Source organism: Athene noctua, chromosome 1 (assembly GCF_965140245.1).
Source record: "Athene noctua chromosome 1, bAthNoc1.hap1.1, whole genome shotgun sequence".
In the NCBI taxonomy this organism is placed as follows: domain Eukaryota; kingdom Metazoa; phylum Chordata; class Aves; order Strigiformes; family Strigidae; genus Athene; species Athene noctua.
This window is the reverse complement of record NC_134037.1, coordinates 109,338,740-109,357,240: the sequence shown is the minus strand read 5'-3', so window position 1 is coordinate 109,357,240 and position 18,501 is coordinate 109,338,740. Positions and strand designations below refer to the sequence as shown.

Genomic DNA, 18,501 nt, shown 5'->3' with positions numbered 1-18,501 from the left:
CGAAGGGCAGCGATATCCCCGCGGCGAGGGGCAGCCGCCTGCGGGGCCGTGAGGCAGGGATCAATGGCGGCCGCCCCGCGCTCTAAGCGCCGGGCCCGGCCACGCATGCGCGGCTCCCGCGGCTTGGCGCCGGGGCCGTAACTTCGGGGCCGGGACGGTGCCTCGGCGCCGCGCCCCGTGTGGTGACGGGGCGAGACGGGAGCAGAGAGACCGCAGCCGCCCCGGTGCCGGTAAGGGAGGGCGGGAGCGGCGCTGCCGGCGTGTGGGGACGGGACGGGACGGGGCTGCGCGAGGTGGCGGCGAGAGGCGAGGTGAGCCCTGAGGGGCGGCCGCCGGGGCGCAGGCTGGGCTGGGCTGGGCTGCGCTGCCGGCGGGGCCGCTCCCTCCGCCCGGCCGTCCCGAGGAAGCAGCCCTTTCCTCTGGGCCGCCTCCCCGCGCTCCCGCCGGCCGCCGCGGCGGGACCCCGGCCCTCCGCCGGCTCGGGGCGGGGAGCGGGCGGCCGGAGCAGCCCTGGGGGCGTCCCCTCCCGTCGGAGGGGCGGTGCAGGGCGGGGGGCTACACACACACACGCCGCGCCCCCCGCCCAGACGCCAGCAGGCAGCCGGCGAGAGTTGGGAGCCCCGGGGCTTCGCGGGGTGCCGCCGGGGGAAACGGGCCCCGTCAGCCTCGACTGCGCGGCCCTCCCGGGGCCCGGACAAAACAAGGGAGACGGTTTCGCGTTTCTAGAGCCCGCAGCGGTGCTCGCGTTGCGCGGAAAGGTCGCGAAGTGCCGCTCGTTCGGCTGCGGCAGCGCGGCTCCGCCCGTCGTTCTCGTCTGACAGCTGGCGTATTTAAAAATAATGGCTTTCAAAAACTGGAAACTTGTGTCTGATGAGATCCAGCGTGATACTTAAAATTTAGCACGCAGTCTCTGCAGTTGTTGTGATCAAGGTTTCCAAAGTACGTTCAAAAATACTCTCTCCTGTCAGCACTAAATTTCAGTCTTTAAAAGTGTGTCTTTTTTTCCTATGAAGAAACAGGAATGTCAATTGGGACAACATTTTTTCCTCTCGTGTCACACAGTCCAACATTTAGTAAATGCTGGCTTGGGAGGAGTATTCTCTATGCTGTTTTTCTGATGTTTAGAGGGAGAATTTGCAGTTATTAATGTTCTCCTTTTGCTTTGGTTTTGTTTTCAGCACCCACAATAGTGCTGCCATCAGATACATGTGCATTTCTCATACAGAGGCATGATATCAGAAAGGTAGTGTCCCTGGACTTGTGATGAGGACCGATGATATTTGCTTTCAAAGGATAGAGTTTTTTGGGCCGTGCTTGCTTTATGAAGTGTGTTCTGCATGAAGCATGCTTTTGTCCCAAGTACTACATGGGAACCATCAAGTTAGTAATATCCAAGAGTAGAAATGTTTCAAGTGGAAAGCCCCCAAATAAGTGAGCAATTGCATGCAGTGATGCAAAGACCATTGTATCAATAGCCAAATCTTGTGCAGTCTTGCAGGTTAGTACATTATCTAAGCAGGTCAGTTGACCAAAATGAGGTAGATGGCTGTTCTCTTAGAAATACTCTTTGTTCTTTCTTGTTCGTGATAGACTGTAATTGTTGTGCTGTTCTTTCAGTAGAATTCTCCTGTTAAAAAAGGAAAAATCACACAATAGCCCAAGAACAGAAAAGAGCATGTGTATTTGTGTAGTAGTTCTTTTCTGTGGAATTGGTGCCAAATTTGTTAATAATCTAGAGGTTTTGACATTTGAATACAAAGTTCACAAGCCGGTACGTTCACATGTGCTCACCGACTAGGAACAAAATCTTCAAACTGCTATTACTGGAATATCTAATATCCTGTGTTACTCGTAGAATTAGAATCCAGGCTGGAATTATAAGTAGTTTGATGTTACAGATTAGTAGATAGAGAAGTTTGTTTTGTGTGGGACTTCTGTAGTCTTCCTTGGATGTCTGTAGACGACATGATTAGTTAGATGTTTGGAATTGTTGCTTGGGCACTGCTAATAACTCAGCCTGTCAGTTATTGCAAAATATTTTACACGTGAAGAGGAAAGATTGTCAAATACAACTTCTCTTCCACCAGGTACTTCAGAAGCTTCCTGCACTTTTAATATTTGTAATATTAGTATATCTCACAAATACCAGGCAGGCTTTTCACTTTTTCTTTTTCTTTTTTTTAAGGGAAAGACAAAATGAACCCTTTCTTTTTTCTGGGTTTTGGACATTCTCATCTAGTCTACTTCTGGAATAGAAGCGTACCTTTCAACTCAACAAATGAGACGTACTGCTACAGCACTGCCCGGGGCAGCACAGTGCTCCAAGGAGTAACTTTTGGTGGAATCCCAACTGTCCTGCTGCTTGATGTAACCTTCTTTTTTGTAAGTTTCTATTTCTTGTATCGAACATACCTCTGGCCTTCTCAAAAGTTAGATTGTTCAGAATTCTCTTATTTATCAGGTTGGGATTTGTTTCTGAGAATCTTCAGAATAAGAAATGTGCTAAGGCCATGCTGGGAACCTCAAAGCACCATTCAAGTGCTGATAAGGGTTCCCATACATGTAGGATGACAGGGTCGCTGTGTGGATGTAGAGAGAGTAAAGTATCATAGGGTCATGGTGAGCTTTGTAGTGGTAGCTCAGGTTTTTATGTTTTGTCTTAACTGCAAGAATGGTTTTTCCTTACTCTGGGTTTAGGTACTGGGTACATTTACAGGAAGAGAACACCATTGCTAACTTGATTGTTATTCAAAATGAAATACAGTATGGAAAACCTGTCATTTCACAAACTTTTTAAAAATTAGATTTCATGAAGTTGTTAAGGAAATAATGTACTGATCAGCTCAGTCCTGAGAAAAGGAGGAATAGGATTAGTTGCTGGTCTGGAGGCTCCAAAACAGGCCTAAGACTCCAAAAAACCTTATGATTATTAATGTTAATTTGGTCTAGGTGGTCTTATGCCACCAGAAAGAGAGCTGCAGACCTGCAAATTGGCCTGGTAAGTGAGGTCTGTAGTAGTAAAATGAGACTAAAGTAATGATGCGGTTCCTGAGTTCTAGAAAGCTACTGTGGAGAAACTTAAAACTACTTGCATAAGGTCTGAGCTGGTAGTTTTGTAGGAATGTAGGGGATGTTCCTAGAAGTTACATAGTGGCATTCTTTGCTGTTGATTTGGTGTATGCAGCATGCTACCACAAATCCATTTTCTGAGCATGTACAGTATTTACTGCTCTGTGAAACTGATGCCACAGCATTTAAAAAGATTTTGTTGGAATGAGGGGACTTTTTTTTTTTTTTTGTAAAGCTGTGGTTGAATTTTAGCATACTAAGTGTCTGCTTTTGAGTTCCTTGCTGTTGAACTCTCCTCTCAAACAGCATTAGGTAGAGAGTTAGGTGCAGTGTGGAAGGCTTCTCTCCAAGTACCAAGTACTGCAATTTATTTAGCAACTCCTGTATTCTTATTTTTGTGCACGTTTACTGCATATCCCTTTAGTAACTGTCAGCCGATGGGTTTCTGAATATTATATCTGGGCTGGTTTCCTAAGGAAGTGAGGTTTATATATTGTGTTTTCTTCCCGTTTTTATCTGGCAGTTCTTCCTAATAACCGTAGAATACATTAGCCAATTTCAACCAGAGTTGCCAAAGAGTCTAGAGAATTTTCCTGATTGCAAGAAGCTTAATGGCCAGATGAAGGAGGAAGATCTAAATTAATAATCCCTGTTGGGAGGAAGACTCTTAGAAGAAGGTTATGTTCATTGTGAAATGTGGAAATTACCTGTGTAATCCAGGTGCCTAGATAATCTTAACGTGTATCCTGGCTGACCAGTCGGTATTTGCATAGATCCAAATAAGTTACATCACTAGCACCACTTTCTCGCCAAACAGGTATGAGATGTAGGAGGGGCTAGGAGTGAGGGCATATGCTACATATGCATAGAAAACCCACCTTGTTACTTCTGCTTTGTTGCTTTGTACAGAGCAACTTGTTTATTTAAAAAAAGAAAAAAAGACAAAATAAATGCATCTATGAAATAACAGTGTTAGGGTTTTTTTTCTTGTTAGGCTCTCAAAAAGTGAAAATACAAGGGGAAGATGAATAATACATTGCAGAGATCAGATATTAAATTTCTGGGTTTATAGAAGGTTTATCCTTTTACTGAGGATAAAAATAATTCTCATACTTGAGAAAACAGTTGAGCCCCTTACAGCCTGTTTACATCATTGTTTCAAAATAAATAAAATTGCAAGTCATAATTCTGGTCATTAAGTAATGAATAATAGTAAAGGTGTATTTATGAAAGTTTTTACTTCCTCTGAAGTACTGCTTGCTACTTTTTCTGTCACAAACCTTCCTACACTTGCAATTCAGAAGTATTTTTTCATGCAGTTCTCCTCCTTTATAAATCAGAGCAGGAAGGCAGGTGTTCTGGTCCTCTGGTCCCAGGCAGGTTGGTTTGTAGCACAGCCACCACTGGATTGGTTAATGTATGACAGTTGGTTTAGGAGCTAGGACAGCATTTTTTTTGACAGTTCCTATACACCAAAGAGTAATTGTTATGAAGTGGAAAAATAAATATTCAAAGATCTTTGTTTTTATTTTCTAGATTCTAATATTACTGTTTTCCATTATAAGAAAGAGATTCTGGGACTATGGTCGTGTTGCTCTGGTGTCAGAAGCTGAAAGGTAAAAAAGATATGCAATCAGAACCAATTTGTTGAAACCATCTGGGGAATGTGGAAGTAGGTACTGTAAATAGGACTTAATTTAAGCACAATTGTATAAATTAGGTATATTTGTAATCACATGCACATATTTGTTAAAAATGTCCTCATGCTGCTTTGTGTGAAATACATCCCACTCACAGAGTTACTCTTTGTGGTTTCGGTATTAAAGTTGTATGTTTGGCATAGTCATGAATTTCATTCTACAGTTGCAGGTTAAGGAAGTGGAGGTAAGAAAATAGGTTTATTGTCTGCTAACGTGTCACATACCTACATGTTGATGTTTACAGTGTGATTCTGTGATAGACGGATATTAACTGCTTTGTTTATCTTGGCTCAAGCCCAGTATCTTCTCAGAGCTCCCTACACTGCCTGTGCCATAGTATTTCTGAAGGGTTTAAAAATAAGAAAGAAATGTATCATTGCAGGTTTCTGAAATCTTCACTGATATTTACTATGATATTTACTAAGACTGCAAATTATCTTTTTTTTTTTACTATTATTTCTGCAGGATGATGCCTTGAGATCTTTAAAAGCTATCTGTCTCTTTATGAAGTGGGTAAACTTTAATAGCGAGCCTCTTCCTGGTGTTAGTGGTGTAACAAAGTTGTGGTAAATTCACAACTAAGCAGCAGGAAAGGACTCAAAATGTGGTTTTAGATGTAATCCATGTACAATTGGGGGGGGGAAGAGGGCAAATAACTGAGGCTGCTTTAATCCAGCTAGCTCAGGCAGCAAGAGTGAAGATGCTCGGGTATGGGCTTCCATGTGAGCTGTAGGGGCCTGTGGGACAAACAGGTCCTTGAGCAGTCAGACACCTAGGAGCCTATGTTATTGTCCCTGCTGGGCTGTGACCTGAGCCAGCTAGGTCAAAAACATTATAGATACACCTATGAATTCGCTCCATTTTAACATGCATTGTCCTGTAATTATTGGCACATCACCATTGAAACATTTCTTTTTAGCAACAAACTAAAAGCAGGGACTCTGCTATTTTTGAGGGCTGCAGTCTCTAAATGTTTCTAGCCTTGCTACAGGACTTAGTTTGCACCAGAAGGTGGCCCTGCAGGTGAGGGATTTAATTGTACAGAGTAATTCTGAGTAGTGACTGTAAAATGAGGGAGGAAAGGTGGAGGGAAAAGAGGTGATCTCTTGTCATGAGGCATATTTGAACAGCCTTGCTAGGCTTCCAAACCTGTGTTGCATTCTCTTATGTTACTGTGGTCTTAATATCCCAATAAAGCATTATTTTCTTTCTAGTTCTGTTATATGCTGTCATGTCAGGAGTTCACATGACCTCCCTTTTCAACCTGAGACATAACACAAGTTATGGTAATTAAGCATATGCTACAAGGTGAAAACCACAGCTTTCATAAGCAGAAAAGTATTTTTGTACCACTTAGTTACTTCAGAATTGTGAAAGTTGAAATAATCCTGTGGAATTCCATCATCTGTTATTAAAGATACTTAAAAACATCATTTAATGTATTTTAGTGAATCAAGATACAACCGATTGTCAACATCTTCCTCAGTACCTGAAGATCTTGAATATGATAGGGTAAGTATTCTAGAGTTTTAATACTTTTTTTAATGTAAACTATTTAATGGGATCTGTTGTAATGTGCCATTCCACCTAGCCCAATGAACCAGTAATTAAACTGGAGGACCATCTATATGCAAAAATGACTGGTGTATTGTGTTTTTGCAGAACCATACATAATCTCTCTCAATTTCCTGACAAACTATTGCCATATCACAAATTAATATCTTGTTTTGTTGTTTTTAAGTGAACTTTTTTTTTTTTTTAAGTTAGAAGAGGGACTATATATTAGAGTTTCAAAAGGGAAGGAGGGAAGGAAAAAAAAGACTACTAAATAATTTGTACTTAAATAACAGTTCAAAAAGTTACATTATGTTCACATTACAAATAATACCCAGTTGGTCTTTATGGTACATCGTCTTCCTCACAAATATGAGAAAACTGGATGCAAGTGTGAGGCTACTAATAATACCATGTGCTCTTAATATTAAAACTGGTTTGGAGTGGAAGATAATTTTTTGCCAAACTTTTAATTGGTTCCATCCATAGTCTCTCTGGAGTCTTTGAAGTCACACATCTTTTGCATGAATAAACATCTTTCAAAATGAACCATGCAAGAGTTGTCCAGTGGTGGCAGCCTACATTTTAACATTTTATATATGTATCAACCTAATATCTAGCCTTGCAACTAAATAATTGTATGAACATCGAAAGCATACTGGTGTTTGATCAGGATTGCTCTGCTATTTGTGTAGTTTTCTTCATATTTTTAAAAATCCTAAAGCAACTTCATCATTGAAACTGTTGAATAAAAATGTGTTCTAGTACTATTCACCGGGAAGAAGAGGCCTTCTGAGACAAGGTTTTTTTTGTTTGTTTTGAACCATACTGGAACGTTCAGTGAAATGTGATCTCTGCTGTACCATTCCATAGGGGGATTTGTAAACCTATACAAGAAGCCTTTCTATTAATGTAATCACAGTATTGTTTCTAACTGCTGTTTAACTGATTAACTTGTATTAGACTCTCATGGAACTTATCTCTGAAGTTCAAGAGTCTCTGGAAATGGTTTTGGAAAAAAAAAAAATCACCTTTTCTGCTCTAAAACAATCATTTAAAAAAAATTCCTTAGAAGCCTCAGTCTTGACTTCTGTTCATTGGAGGTGGGATTTGGACACACTTGTATAAATTTAAGAAGTCCAAACAATAAATGTGTAAGTAATAAAAAAACTCCCCTTAAATACTTTCTGAAGACAGACATATGAAGTACCTTGTAAAAAGTATGTAGAGTATGAGGTATTATTCTGTATGTTTCATAATTATGATTTCAGAGCAACAAACTGCCAACATTTTAGCTAAAAGATTGGCTTAATAGAAAGACTTCTCTTAACTGTACAGAGACTATATTTTTTTTCTATGTTAGATCCTAAAAAATTCCTTTTATATTTATAGGGGTTTTGTTCTTGGGTGACAGCTGCTTTTCGGATGCAGTAAGTATATGAAACAGAAATGACCTGTGGTTTATTTTGTTCTTTTTTAAATTAAAAAAGGGGGGTTGCATTAAAAAATGTTGTGGGTTTTTTTGTTTGTTTGTTTGTTTTTTTCCTTGAGTAGATAGAATTTAATACAAACATGATACAGGTGCCTCTGGTGGGGTGGAGAAAGAATATGAAAACAAGGTCAGTTTATGGGAATACTTCTTCAGTTCTACCTTCTGCTGGCAGCCCAGGAACTTCCTGATCTTGGGACAGTGTGTGAACCGAAGTGAATCTATGACATTTATATGGATTCTGAGCTAATAATTAGGCTCTAGGCTTTCACCCTTCAAAGAGTACTGTGTGGGTGTTCCCTGTTTGAAGCCATCAGGGCCCCGGGGCAGGAAACAGGATTTCCCTGCAAGGATTTCTGTGGAGAACTCGTGGTTTAGTTGGGGCTGGAACTGATGAACTAGGAAAAGCTCATCCCAGTGTTTCCCAGAAACTGAGCATTAGATCTGTGATGTTCATTCTTTGTATCTCTTGGGGCTTAGTAAATCATGATTTTTAAAAATCAATTTCTAGCTTGGATACAGTAAAACAAAAAAAGGGGTGGGTATTGAGCCTGTCTTTCTCCGTTTTTGCTAGTTCAGTTCCTTCCTTTTCCAAGAACTCCTGTTTTAATCATCTGTCCTACTGACAATGGATAGATGATAAGAGTTCATTCCAAAACCTATTAATATTTTCTGTTAATTTGATTTCACAACAATAAGGCAATTCTGAATTTTCCTCATGGGGAGCCTTTATGGAGATGAGTGAACACTGTCACAGTGTGATCTTAAAGTCTGAGAGCTAGACTTAACACCTTGTGACTGTCATAAAGCAGGAGGTCACAGCAAATGACTTTGTCCTCTTTTAGGCTGATAAAAAAGAACTTGGATTTGTATTTGCTTTTCAGATCGCTTGTTTCCATCTTAAATTCCCTCATGTTAATTTTTGTATGGTGATACTGCACAGGAAAAAGACACTTCTGGAAGTTAGATTTATGCATGAAAGAACACAACCGTGTTGAAAACCAATAGGGATCAATGGATCTATCACTGGGTAGACTGAGAAATTGGTGTATGTTCAAAAACCACACACCAAAATCCTAAAGATACTAAGTAAGCTGACCATGTGCTTTTCTGTCTATGATGCAGTGATGATGAGATTCATGAGAGATGTGGTGAAGATGCCATACATTACCTTGCCTTCCAGCGTCACATCATCTGTTTGTTAATTGCTGTCAGCATTTTGTCTGTGTGTGTCATATTACCTGTCAACCTATCGGGTGATCTACTTGGTAAGAATTTTGTTTGTATTCTGAGAAGAATTTTGTGGTTTATATCATCGTAGGATTTTTTTAAAATTTTGTTAGACTTTGTAAGTTTTGTTTTGTTTTCTCCCCTCAGTCTGCTGTGTGTGTCATTTTATTTGAAATTTGTATGAGAGTAGAGGGTTTTTTATATGTCTGGCAAAAACTTTTGTCAGAAACAAGGTGGCAGACCACATGCAGACATGGACAGCTAGACCTAGAAGGTTCAAGGCAGGATCAACTTTACCTATGCCCTCTTAACTGGTGTTTATCAAGTCACTCTCTATGATTTTTATTGGTAGCAATTGCCAATGGAAACTGTCTTCACAGACGAGAAAATTTTTTCTAGTGTCCGGTCTGAATCTCTTTTCCTGCAATTTAAGGTCACGATCTTTTGACCTGTTACTGGGGAGAATAGATTATTATTTTCCTCTTTGCAATATCATTTTAGCTGCTTGAGGATTATCAGTTCATCTCTGCCATTTCCTCTTTTTGATAAACCAGACCAGTTAATTTGGTCGTTAATGAGAAATGTTTTCTGTTTCGCTGATCATAAAATCATCAGCCATCCTTTGAACTTCTTGTTTTAATCTAGCTATACTGTCTCAAACAGTTACTTTCTGTCTTGGTTGGCAGCTCAAAACTAGACAGATCTTCTTTCTCAGACTGTGCTGACTGGGCAAAGAATTATCTCATGTTTCTTGCAGTCTAGTCCTGATTATGTCTGCTGGTGTGACACCTACCTCTTTCCATTATTAACTCACAGTCAACAAATAAGTAAGTGTGTCCTCTAGTCTACCATTCAGGTTGCTAATAATACTGGTGGACAGAACTCTGTTAAACCCTGTTTAAGCATTCTTCCATTTTTGATAATTAGCCCTTATTAAGCCCATTTTATACTTGGCTTTCTATCAGTCTTGTCAGGATCATGTTTACAGAGTTGTTCATAGCTGATCATCTTGGTGAATAGTGATGCTAAAAAAGCAGTAATTCGCTTGCTTTTCCCAGGAGCTTTCAGGAGGAGTATTTACTTGTGTTTTGTTTTGCTTGTTGTTGTACCACAACAATTGCATCTTGTTTTGTGTACTGACCTTGTGGATCTTTGTCCCTGTAATTTATTCTCTTCTATTGTCCTTAATAATGTGGCCTAGTTTTTGTTTTCAGTTTACTCCTGCCTGTGTTTTAAACAGCCTTGTGACTTAGCCCTCCTCTGTAATGGGCTATGTTGTACCTGTGCCTTCAGTATGTTTCTCTGTGGAACTGCCATCTCTGACTTCCATTTTATGAGCTCTTTCTTATCCATTCTCTGTTTATATTAATACCTGCTTTCTTAAAGACCATTGCTGTTCTTTTTTAGTTCTTTGCATTTCTTTTCTTTTTCTGTTATTTCAAAGGACCCTTTATCACTTCACAGTGGTTCTCCTTCCTTGTTTTCCATCTCTGTTCTCAGCAGCCTTCCTAGTTTTACAGAATCAAATCCAACACAACTGGTGCCCTTGTCGCTGTCTTCATCTCCTTCATAAAGTAAAGAGAGAGATGCTGGTGCCTTCAAAAAACTTACAGAACATAGTTCCCTCTTTTGGTCTGTTTATTACTTGTATATTTATACCAAAATGGATTCTGTAATACACATCAATTTGTGTGCATGGTCCTTCTCTAAGTAACTACAATTTGATAAAAGTAGTAGTATCTTGGATACCAATAGATGCTCTCTGTTAATTCAAAAGAAGGCCAGTTATATGCCGCCTAAAGCGGGAAAATAGAGCTTCTGGTTTCCTGCATTTATTTTTGTGATGCTAGAAAATACAGATGAAAAACAAATATGAAGTTTTAGTGCCTCTCCCCTTCTTTCTCCCCTTCCATGGTATGTTGTTTTTGTGCATTTGTACTTTTTTTGGTTGTAATGACTTAACTTGCAGTGTGGTTTAACAGTCTATGCTAGAAGATTGTTTAGCTTTCCAGATACACTTAGGTCTCTTTGTGAATATGTACTCATTTTTCACTGCCTTGAATTATCATTTTTTTAAAATACTTGACAGTCTTGAGAAACAATGTCATATAAACTTTCTCATTTTTGACCTTTGTAAGGTTATCAGTAGTGGTTTGTCAACACTGAATTAATGCAGTTTAAAAAACTGAGATAAGAAATGTGAGGGAAATATGTTCAAATCCCTAAACATTGTTGTTAATGGGTTGAAGGGAGATTGAAGGGAGAAGGGAAACTGCTGCAAAGATCTAGTATTCAGATGTTTAAAATAATCTATAATTTCTCTTGATGGGTTGAATGTGGTATAATCCTGTGCTTTTTTCCCAACTTTAAAATGCAATACACTGTAAACCAGCATTAGTTACAATTCTAAATCTTTTTAACGATGGACATGTTTGGCATTAAAAAGTAGTATATCAACATTAAAAAAAAAACAACTGACTTTAGATAGTTTGCATGTGAGTGTTGCACCAGTTAATTATGCTACTTGTTTTTGTTCTTCTTAGATAAAGATCCCTATAGTTTTGGAAGAACAACTATAGTAAACTTACAAACTGGGTAAGTAAATCTTAGAGAGTACTTTTATGCTTATGTCTGTTTCCTGTCATAGTCTCTAAACACATGAATTGATACTTGCCACATGGCTCATGGGGTAGGAATTAACTTATTCACGCTTCAACAACTGAAACTGGGATAAGTTCTGCTTCAGGCTATGCAGTTACAGTGCTGATAAGAAATCTGGAGACTTGGCTTCTACTCTCTCAGCTCTTACTTCTTGCACCACATGTTTCTCTTGGCTAATGACTGCACATCTAGTGATATTATTTTCAGAAATTTCCACATTAAAAGAAACCATACTACAGAAGGAAAATAAAGCTAACAGCTTTACTAGAATGTGTAACACAAATGATTTAAATTCTCTTTATGTGTGTGCGTATCTCTCATATCTGAGATGACAGTTAAAATTACTTCTGTGTGTTTTTATTAAAAGGTCTGTGAAATAGTTGAGATACAAAGATGTACAATTTTTTGGCTTATTACTTGATCAGTCCACATCCATCCATGCCTCTATATCCAATAGAGTTTCTGTCAATGCACTTCAGGTATTTTTAACCACATTATGAATCCAAGTAACGAGTGGGGATTTTTTGTTTGTTTGGGGTTTTTATCTGTAAAATAGGCTCCTGTGTTTTAGGTTAATTGTAATTATTAATGCTTTTTGCAAAATTGAAGAGCTGTTCACAGAACAGAACTTCTGTAAGCTTTGAGGAAGGATCTATCAGAGAAGCAGAATTTACTCCCTGTATTAGGCAGTTTTCAACTTGTGTAAGAATTATGTTCAAGGAGAGTTCAATTATGCACTCAGCACAGTAAATAATAAGGCAAATAAAAACATTTTGGCAAATAGCATGATGTGTGCTATTGGTGATGTGAATGAGAAGGCACAAGCCAAACGCCGCCTAAAAATGTCCATGTCATAGAATATCTGTCTTCTTTGTAGGTCTGTTACCCATAGAATTTTATTGTAAGCAAGTAACCCTAATGGCTGTCCAAGGCATCTGCGTAGGTGTAACTGACTACCAGGAACTACCTTTTTTTCTTGTTTTGTGTTCAATGAGAGGTTCTGATTTACTTAGCATCTTCATGGCTACTTGTATCGGTTGTACAACTGGTTCTTCCTGTTTCTCATATTCATAACATTTTTCTGACAGTAATAATCTTCTTTGGCTGCACACGGTTTTTGCTGTTGTTTACCTGATTTTGACTGTTGTCTTCATGAGACATCACATGAAGTATGTCACATATAAAGAAGAAAACACAGTAAGTTTCTGTATTGGGGGGGAAAAAAAACATATAGCATGTTTGCAAGTGGATAATGCTAAAAAAATCAAATCGCTAAGATGCCTTCTGCTTGCTAGAATGTATTGTAAGTGTGAAGGAATTAACTGAAAGCAAAGCTCCACTTTTGTGGATTGTGAAAGTGAATTGTGAAAATGGACAGAGCGAAGGGGGTTGGGGAGTGATTTGTGAAATTTTGATGTAACATTACTAATGTAGCAGATGAACATGGTGCTGTCTTGAATAGGTGGGAGCTCCCATCAAAATTTCCTACCTTTCTTTCCCCTCTTCAATGCAGCTACTTGTGTTGTGTTACTGCCTTTCTCATATTCTTTTTTTTTCTTTCATGATGTGGTTTCTCAAAATTGGAGTTGCGTTTTCTCTTGCAGGTTAAGTGCACATTGTTTATAACTGGTCTTCCAAAAAATGCAAAAGAAGAGACAATACAAGGCCATTTCACGTAAGTTCCCTGCTCGAGTAGTATCATTAGGAACACTAGATTCAAAATTGTCCTAGTAGTGTCACCTGCCCAAGCAGAAATGTTTTTTGACTTTTGCGCTGTTTAGTATTCATGTTATAGTATCCATCTTCTAAAAGTGTATCTTATTCCTTAGACAGAATTGAGAAAAGACTATGTTTCAATTAAATTAGCTGATCTTAAATTAGAATCTAAGAAAGTGGCTGGCTGTGTATCCACACTTCTCATTCATGTTCCCACATGGCCTTTACTTGGGAATAATGTGGCACACCTCATATTTCACTTTTCAGCAGGTGTCTCTCTGGAAGTCTCCACTATACCTCATTCAGAAACAAAATGAATGATTGAAATGTCAGTTAGACAACAGTGATGCTCTTTGAAGAAATTTCTTCACTGTACTTTCTGTTCTTACTGTTCTCGTGTACTGCTTCCTTTTCAGCGCTGCCTACCCAACTTGTGCTGTGCTGGAGGTCCAGCTGTGTTACGATGTAGCCAAGCTTATTCATCTCTTCAAAAAAAGGTACTTGTTTTTGTAATCTACCCGAGTTTAGCATAATTTTGTGAATGCTTTGCCAGTCCTTAATCAACATATATAGTAGTACTAAGCTTGCATATACTAGAAATTAATTCAGCTCTTAAAGTTCTGGTCTGGACTTCAGTTAGATTCAGCTGTGTTTTAACGTGAGTTATGGGGCTCAGCCAATTTCTTGTAGGTGTGATATGTTGTGCATTGCATATGATAAGCTTTGACTTGCTGATTATTTATTTGTGTACGTATTTAATGATTGCTGGGCAGTGTAAAGTGGAAAACCCAACTATTGAATTAATAACTTTGGGACCCTGCTTCTTTGTCTGGAGGTGCTGGTCACAGGAGAAAGTAAGTGCCATCTTCTGGGCTATACGTTGGTGGGTTTCTCCTGGAACCTAACTAAAAGTGTAGGCTGTATAGTGCAGTTACAGACTTGAAAATAAATTATGCTACATAGCCAAAATAGGGTATATCAATATCTTTGGTGACTGATTAATTTATCAGTCCTTGAAATAACTTTTGCTCTTGCGGATTATATTCTTCTTAAATTTGATGTTGATACTGTTTTCTTGCAAAATGTTATGGATGTATTTTTCTGTCCAGAAAACAGGCAGAAAAAAGCCTGACTTACTATGAACACCTGCATCAGAAGTATGGCAAGCGGGTCCAAATCAATCCTAAGCCATGTGGTCAATTCTGCTGTTGTGAAATGAGAGGATGTGAAAGGGTAAGAGATTGTGTTCGTGTTTAGTTATGTCTAGGTAGATTGTTAGAAGAGTAGAGAATTGGTTGTGTGACATCTTGTTAAGCTTCAGAAAATTCTTCGTTCATTTATTGCAGATAGCTCATCCTTCATGTTCTTGCAGTGTAAAGAAAAGGAAATCCCCAAAACTTTTGAAATGAAACATTAGTGCAAAAATTGAAGAAAGACTTCCTGTTTGTTTATCCTCATATTGTGATGTGATTTGTAATTTGTGGAAGTAGTATGAAGAAGAGAGGCTATGGTCTGTGTAAGCTGTATTTTAATGAAGATATTAGCCATCTGGTACTTGGATGTAACAATCATCAATTTCCTGACAGGAGGATGCTGTGGATTATTATACCAAAGTTAGAAATGAACTTATGGAAGAATATTCAAAAGAGGAACAAGCTGTTCATAATAACCCGCTGGGAATGGCTTTTGTAACATTTCAAGAGAAATCCATGGCAACCTAGTAAGTTTTGTCTGCTGTCATGTTCACTTTTAAATATAATAGTACAACTGATCTCTTGTTTGTGTTGCTTGTTTGCTTATGTTGGTTCTTCTTTCTTTCTTCCTCTTCACCATCCTGTGGATTTGGTCTGCTTAGCTTTCCGGTAAGTTTTCCTGTAAGTGTGCATTTAGCCTCTGTTTCAAGTGAAGAAAATATCAAAGCGACTAAATGGCTCCGGACATTTATTGGGATAAGGAGCCTTTCTCTTATGTGTGGGACCCAGTCCATCAGTGTATGTTAATAGTAGACCAGACTAATTGGCTCTTGAATGTGAGTTGCTGATTTCTCCATTTTTCTACTGAGCAAATGGTCTCATTACCAAACTGTCACAGTGGGTGCAAATTACACTGTTAGTCATCTCCGCTTTGCTGAGTCAGTGACTGACCCGGCCACACGTGGTAGATACCCATTATGTATCTCTCTTGCCTGATATTATAGATACATGTGTATCAGAAGTTGTTCAGTGCTTTTTACTCAGTCATTTGTAGAGAAAATACATGTAGCCTCTTGTTTTCTGTTGGCACTTTGTGAGCATTTTTTATTAACACAAAGTAGGTGAAGGGAAGCAGAATAGTATTTGTATTGCAAAAATAATGCATCATGGTTTTTTTTTTTTTTATTCTTCATAGCTTCTCTGATTTAAATTGTCTGAATTCTTTTGACCTTCAAGTCATATTAGAGAGCCAGTCTTTCAGGCTTTTTTTTCAGTGAGGACTAGTGTATAGAATTCCTTGCAAGAATTTGAGATGCTGGGGAAAGTTTTGCTTCCTGCTTTTTAACCGAGTAGTGATCGTGTGGCAAAATCTGCCACCCTTTTAATTTTGTAATGTTACACACCATGTTTAGAGAATCTAGAGCGTGAAATAACATTTTAAGATGTGAAAAGAAGAAATAAGCACTGAAGTTCCTTGTCTAGCTGCTGATTTGTCATGTACAAGTTTGATGGGATAGTCTCTCCATGGGCATGTGCTTTGAGTTACAGTGCAGGCATCTCTGAGTTGAATTATCGAGAACTGAAAATATTTTAGTTTGTTTAGCTTGGAATTGATGCAGTGGACTCCATTCTCTGGAAAATTAGATTAGTTTACATGTGAAGCTGAGCCTACCATCAAATTAGAAAGTTATTTGGTGCCCTTAGTAGGCTCTGCTCCACAGAGCCCTAAAATAGGATGAAAGAAACAGAAAGCCAGGACTGAGGTTCGTGAAGCCAGGTGGTTGTAGAAGCTTGGTTAGTGATGGTGCTCAGTAGTATGGCTGGTAGTGCTAAAGCTTACTCTGTATTTTTAAAAATAAACTGTCAAAGTATAATTAACTTTCTTAAACACTTGCTGCTGCGAGATGCTGGCAATTTGACATCACTACTTGAATTCTGGTAAGGTAAAGGTCTGGGGTTTGGGGGTTGTTTTTGTTTGTTTGGTGTTCATGTGCGTGGTTCTCTGTGGGTTTTTTTTATGTTAAGAGCACAACTGAGAAACAAGCATGTTCAGGAATTTTAGAGTCTGGCTGTTCAAATATAACGTATACTGTTTCCATACTAGTGTAATAGAGCTTATCTGGGGTGGAATTTCTTATACACAGTAACGCACACCCAGTTGTACTGTCTCTGAATATATGCCTAGCACTTCTGTTGGTGTGCTTTGGGAAATCTTTGAAAGCATTTAATCTGAGCATGTTTAAATTTTGTTTAAATACATTGATTGTCAATCAACTCATAATATGAGAAGATAAAATTAAGCACTGTGATTGTTTCAGGAGTGGGTGAAGGAAGGTAATATTTTGAGTTGTGAGAATACCAGCATGATAAAAGTTTTCTGAGGATTGCTACTCGTGGCAAAATTGGCTAGTTTTGATGCTAGTGTAATGAAATGAGAGTACAGACTCATCCTTTAGTCTGCTCTGATTTGAAAACAGCTGTAATTGCATAAAGAGGTGTTTGGGGAACTGTCTGTCTTTATTTTTTCTAATGCTCTCAGGCTTTGATTTGTTTTTCAAAACATTTTTTTAATATGAGTCACTGCTGTTATTAGTGTTAGTAGAAGCCCTCAACAGTTCAAACCAAGACTGCTTTTTGTTTCCAACTTTGTCAGATCTCAAAGCCCTGTGGTAGTAACTGTTTATATTATGGTCATTACATGCATAATATAACGTTGTATTGTTGTCTGAGTACTATCTTGATCTCTGGTTATTAGAAGCAAAAAAATCTTTCTCGCTATTCCCAGAATTTCTCATTACATATGCATCACTTTCAGGTGTAAGTATTTGGAAAAATCCACCTTTTTCTTCCTTACAGTATCCTTAAAGACTTCAATGCCTGCAAATGTCAGAGTATTAAGTGTAAAGGAGAACCCCAGCCATCATCCTACAGCAGGGAGCTGTGCGTATCAAACTGGGAGGTCACGTACGCTCCTTATCCTGAGAACATTTGTTGGTAAGATTCCTGTCTTACATCCATTTATTTATGATAATGAATGGGGACAAGAGAAGAGACCTGAGTGCATTTTTCTTTAATCCTAAACTAAGACTTTATGTATCATTTGAATGTGACTGAACTGCATCTTTATTTCTATTACTGGTGTTTTTTATTGACCTTGGGGAGACCTCTCAGGGGCTGACTAGAGTTTTGCCACCCTAAAATTCTGGTACCTGCAGTTCCTGTTAACTAAAAACCCCTGCAAATACAACAACAAGAAATAAAAAACCCCCAACAAATAGACAAACAAAACCTCAAAAAAACCACCACTAGCTTATTAATGTCTGTGCCTCAGTGTTTCCATTTTTTGAGGTTAATGCATATCTACTGTTGAAATCTGAGGAAAGCAACTTGGTGTTAGTACTGAGTATTCTCTGAGTATGGGTTTGTGGGGTTTTTTTGAGCTGCCACATGAAGAGTATCACTTGACCCTTTCTGTGACCTATGGTCTGTCTTCTAACATCTTTTTATTGACCTAGTAAATTTCCCAGACTTTACCCACTGCTTACAAGAGAGTGTCAGAAAATAGATAAATCTTTTTGAATTAAACTATTCCTGTGCTGCCTTCTGTCATGCATAGTCTAAAAATGACTAAACATATTCCAATTGCTTTGCAAATAACTTAGGGTTGGGTCAATATAATCCCCTGTTCATATAACAGTAAATTTGTTGTGACATTTCCATTGCCCAAACCAAAACTGCAAGTGAGAGAAAAACATGCACAAGTTATTATATATTTCACCTGTATGTAACTTTTTTTAAATGTACACTTTTTGCCTAATGATTTTAATAGATGGCATAGAAAAATACTTACAAGGTGACTATTTCTAATAATTGAGAGGTTTTCTCAAGA

General features: G+C 38.6%; 1 protein-coding gene across 2 annotated transcripts in view; it reads left to right on the top strand.

Moving 5' to 3' along the window:
- The first annotated feature begins 300 nt into the window (after positions 1-300).
- Positions 301-18,501, top strand: part of TMEM63A (transmembrane protein 63A) — a 32,924-nt gene continuing 14,723 nt past the window's right edge. For both annotated transcript variants that reach the window (XM_074897312.1, XM_074897313.1), the window contains exons 1-14: positions 301-311; positions 1,179-1,243; positions 2,186-2,382; positions 4,606-4,685; positions 6,218-6,281; positions 7,716-7,753; positions 8,938-9,080; positions 11,586-11,637; positions 12,792-12,900; positions 13,308-13,378; positions 13,836-13,916; positions 14,529-14,652; positions 15,006-15,139; positions 17,469-17,606. In XM_074897312.1, the coding sequence (XP_074753413.1) occupies positions 2,197-2,382; positions 4,606-4,685; positions 6,218-6,281; positions 7,716-7,753; positions 8,938-9,080; positions 11,586-11,637; positions 12,792-12,900; positions 13,308-13,378; positions 13,836-13,916; positions 14,529-14,652; positions 15,006-15,139; positions 17,469-17,606 (1,220 nt within the window). In that variant the 5' untranslated portion in view covers positions 301-311; positions 1,179-1,243; positions 2,186-2,196. The remainder of the gene's footprint in view (positions 312-1,178; positions 1,244-2,185; positions 2,383-4,605; positions 4,686-6,217; positions 6,282-7,715; positions 7,754-8,937; positions 9,081-11,585; positions 11,638-12,791; positions 12,901-13,307; positions 13,379-13,835; positions 13,917-14,528; positions 14,653-15,005; positions 15,140-17,468; positions 17,607-18,501) is intronic.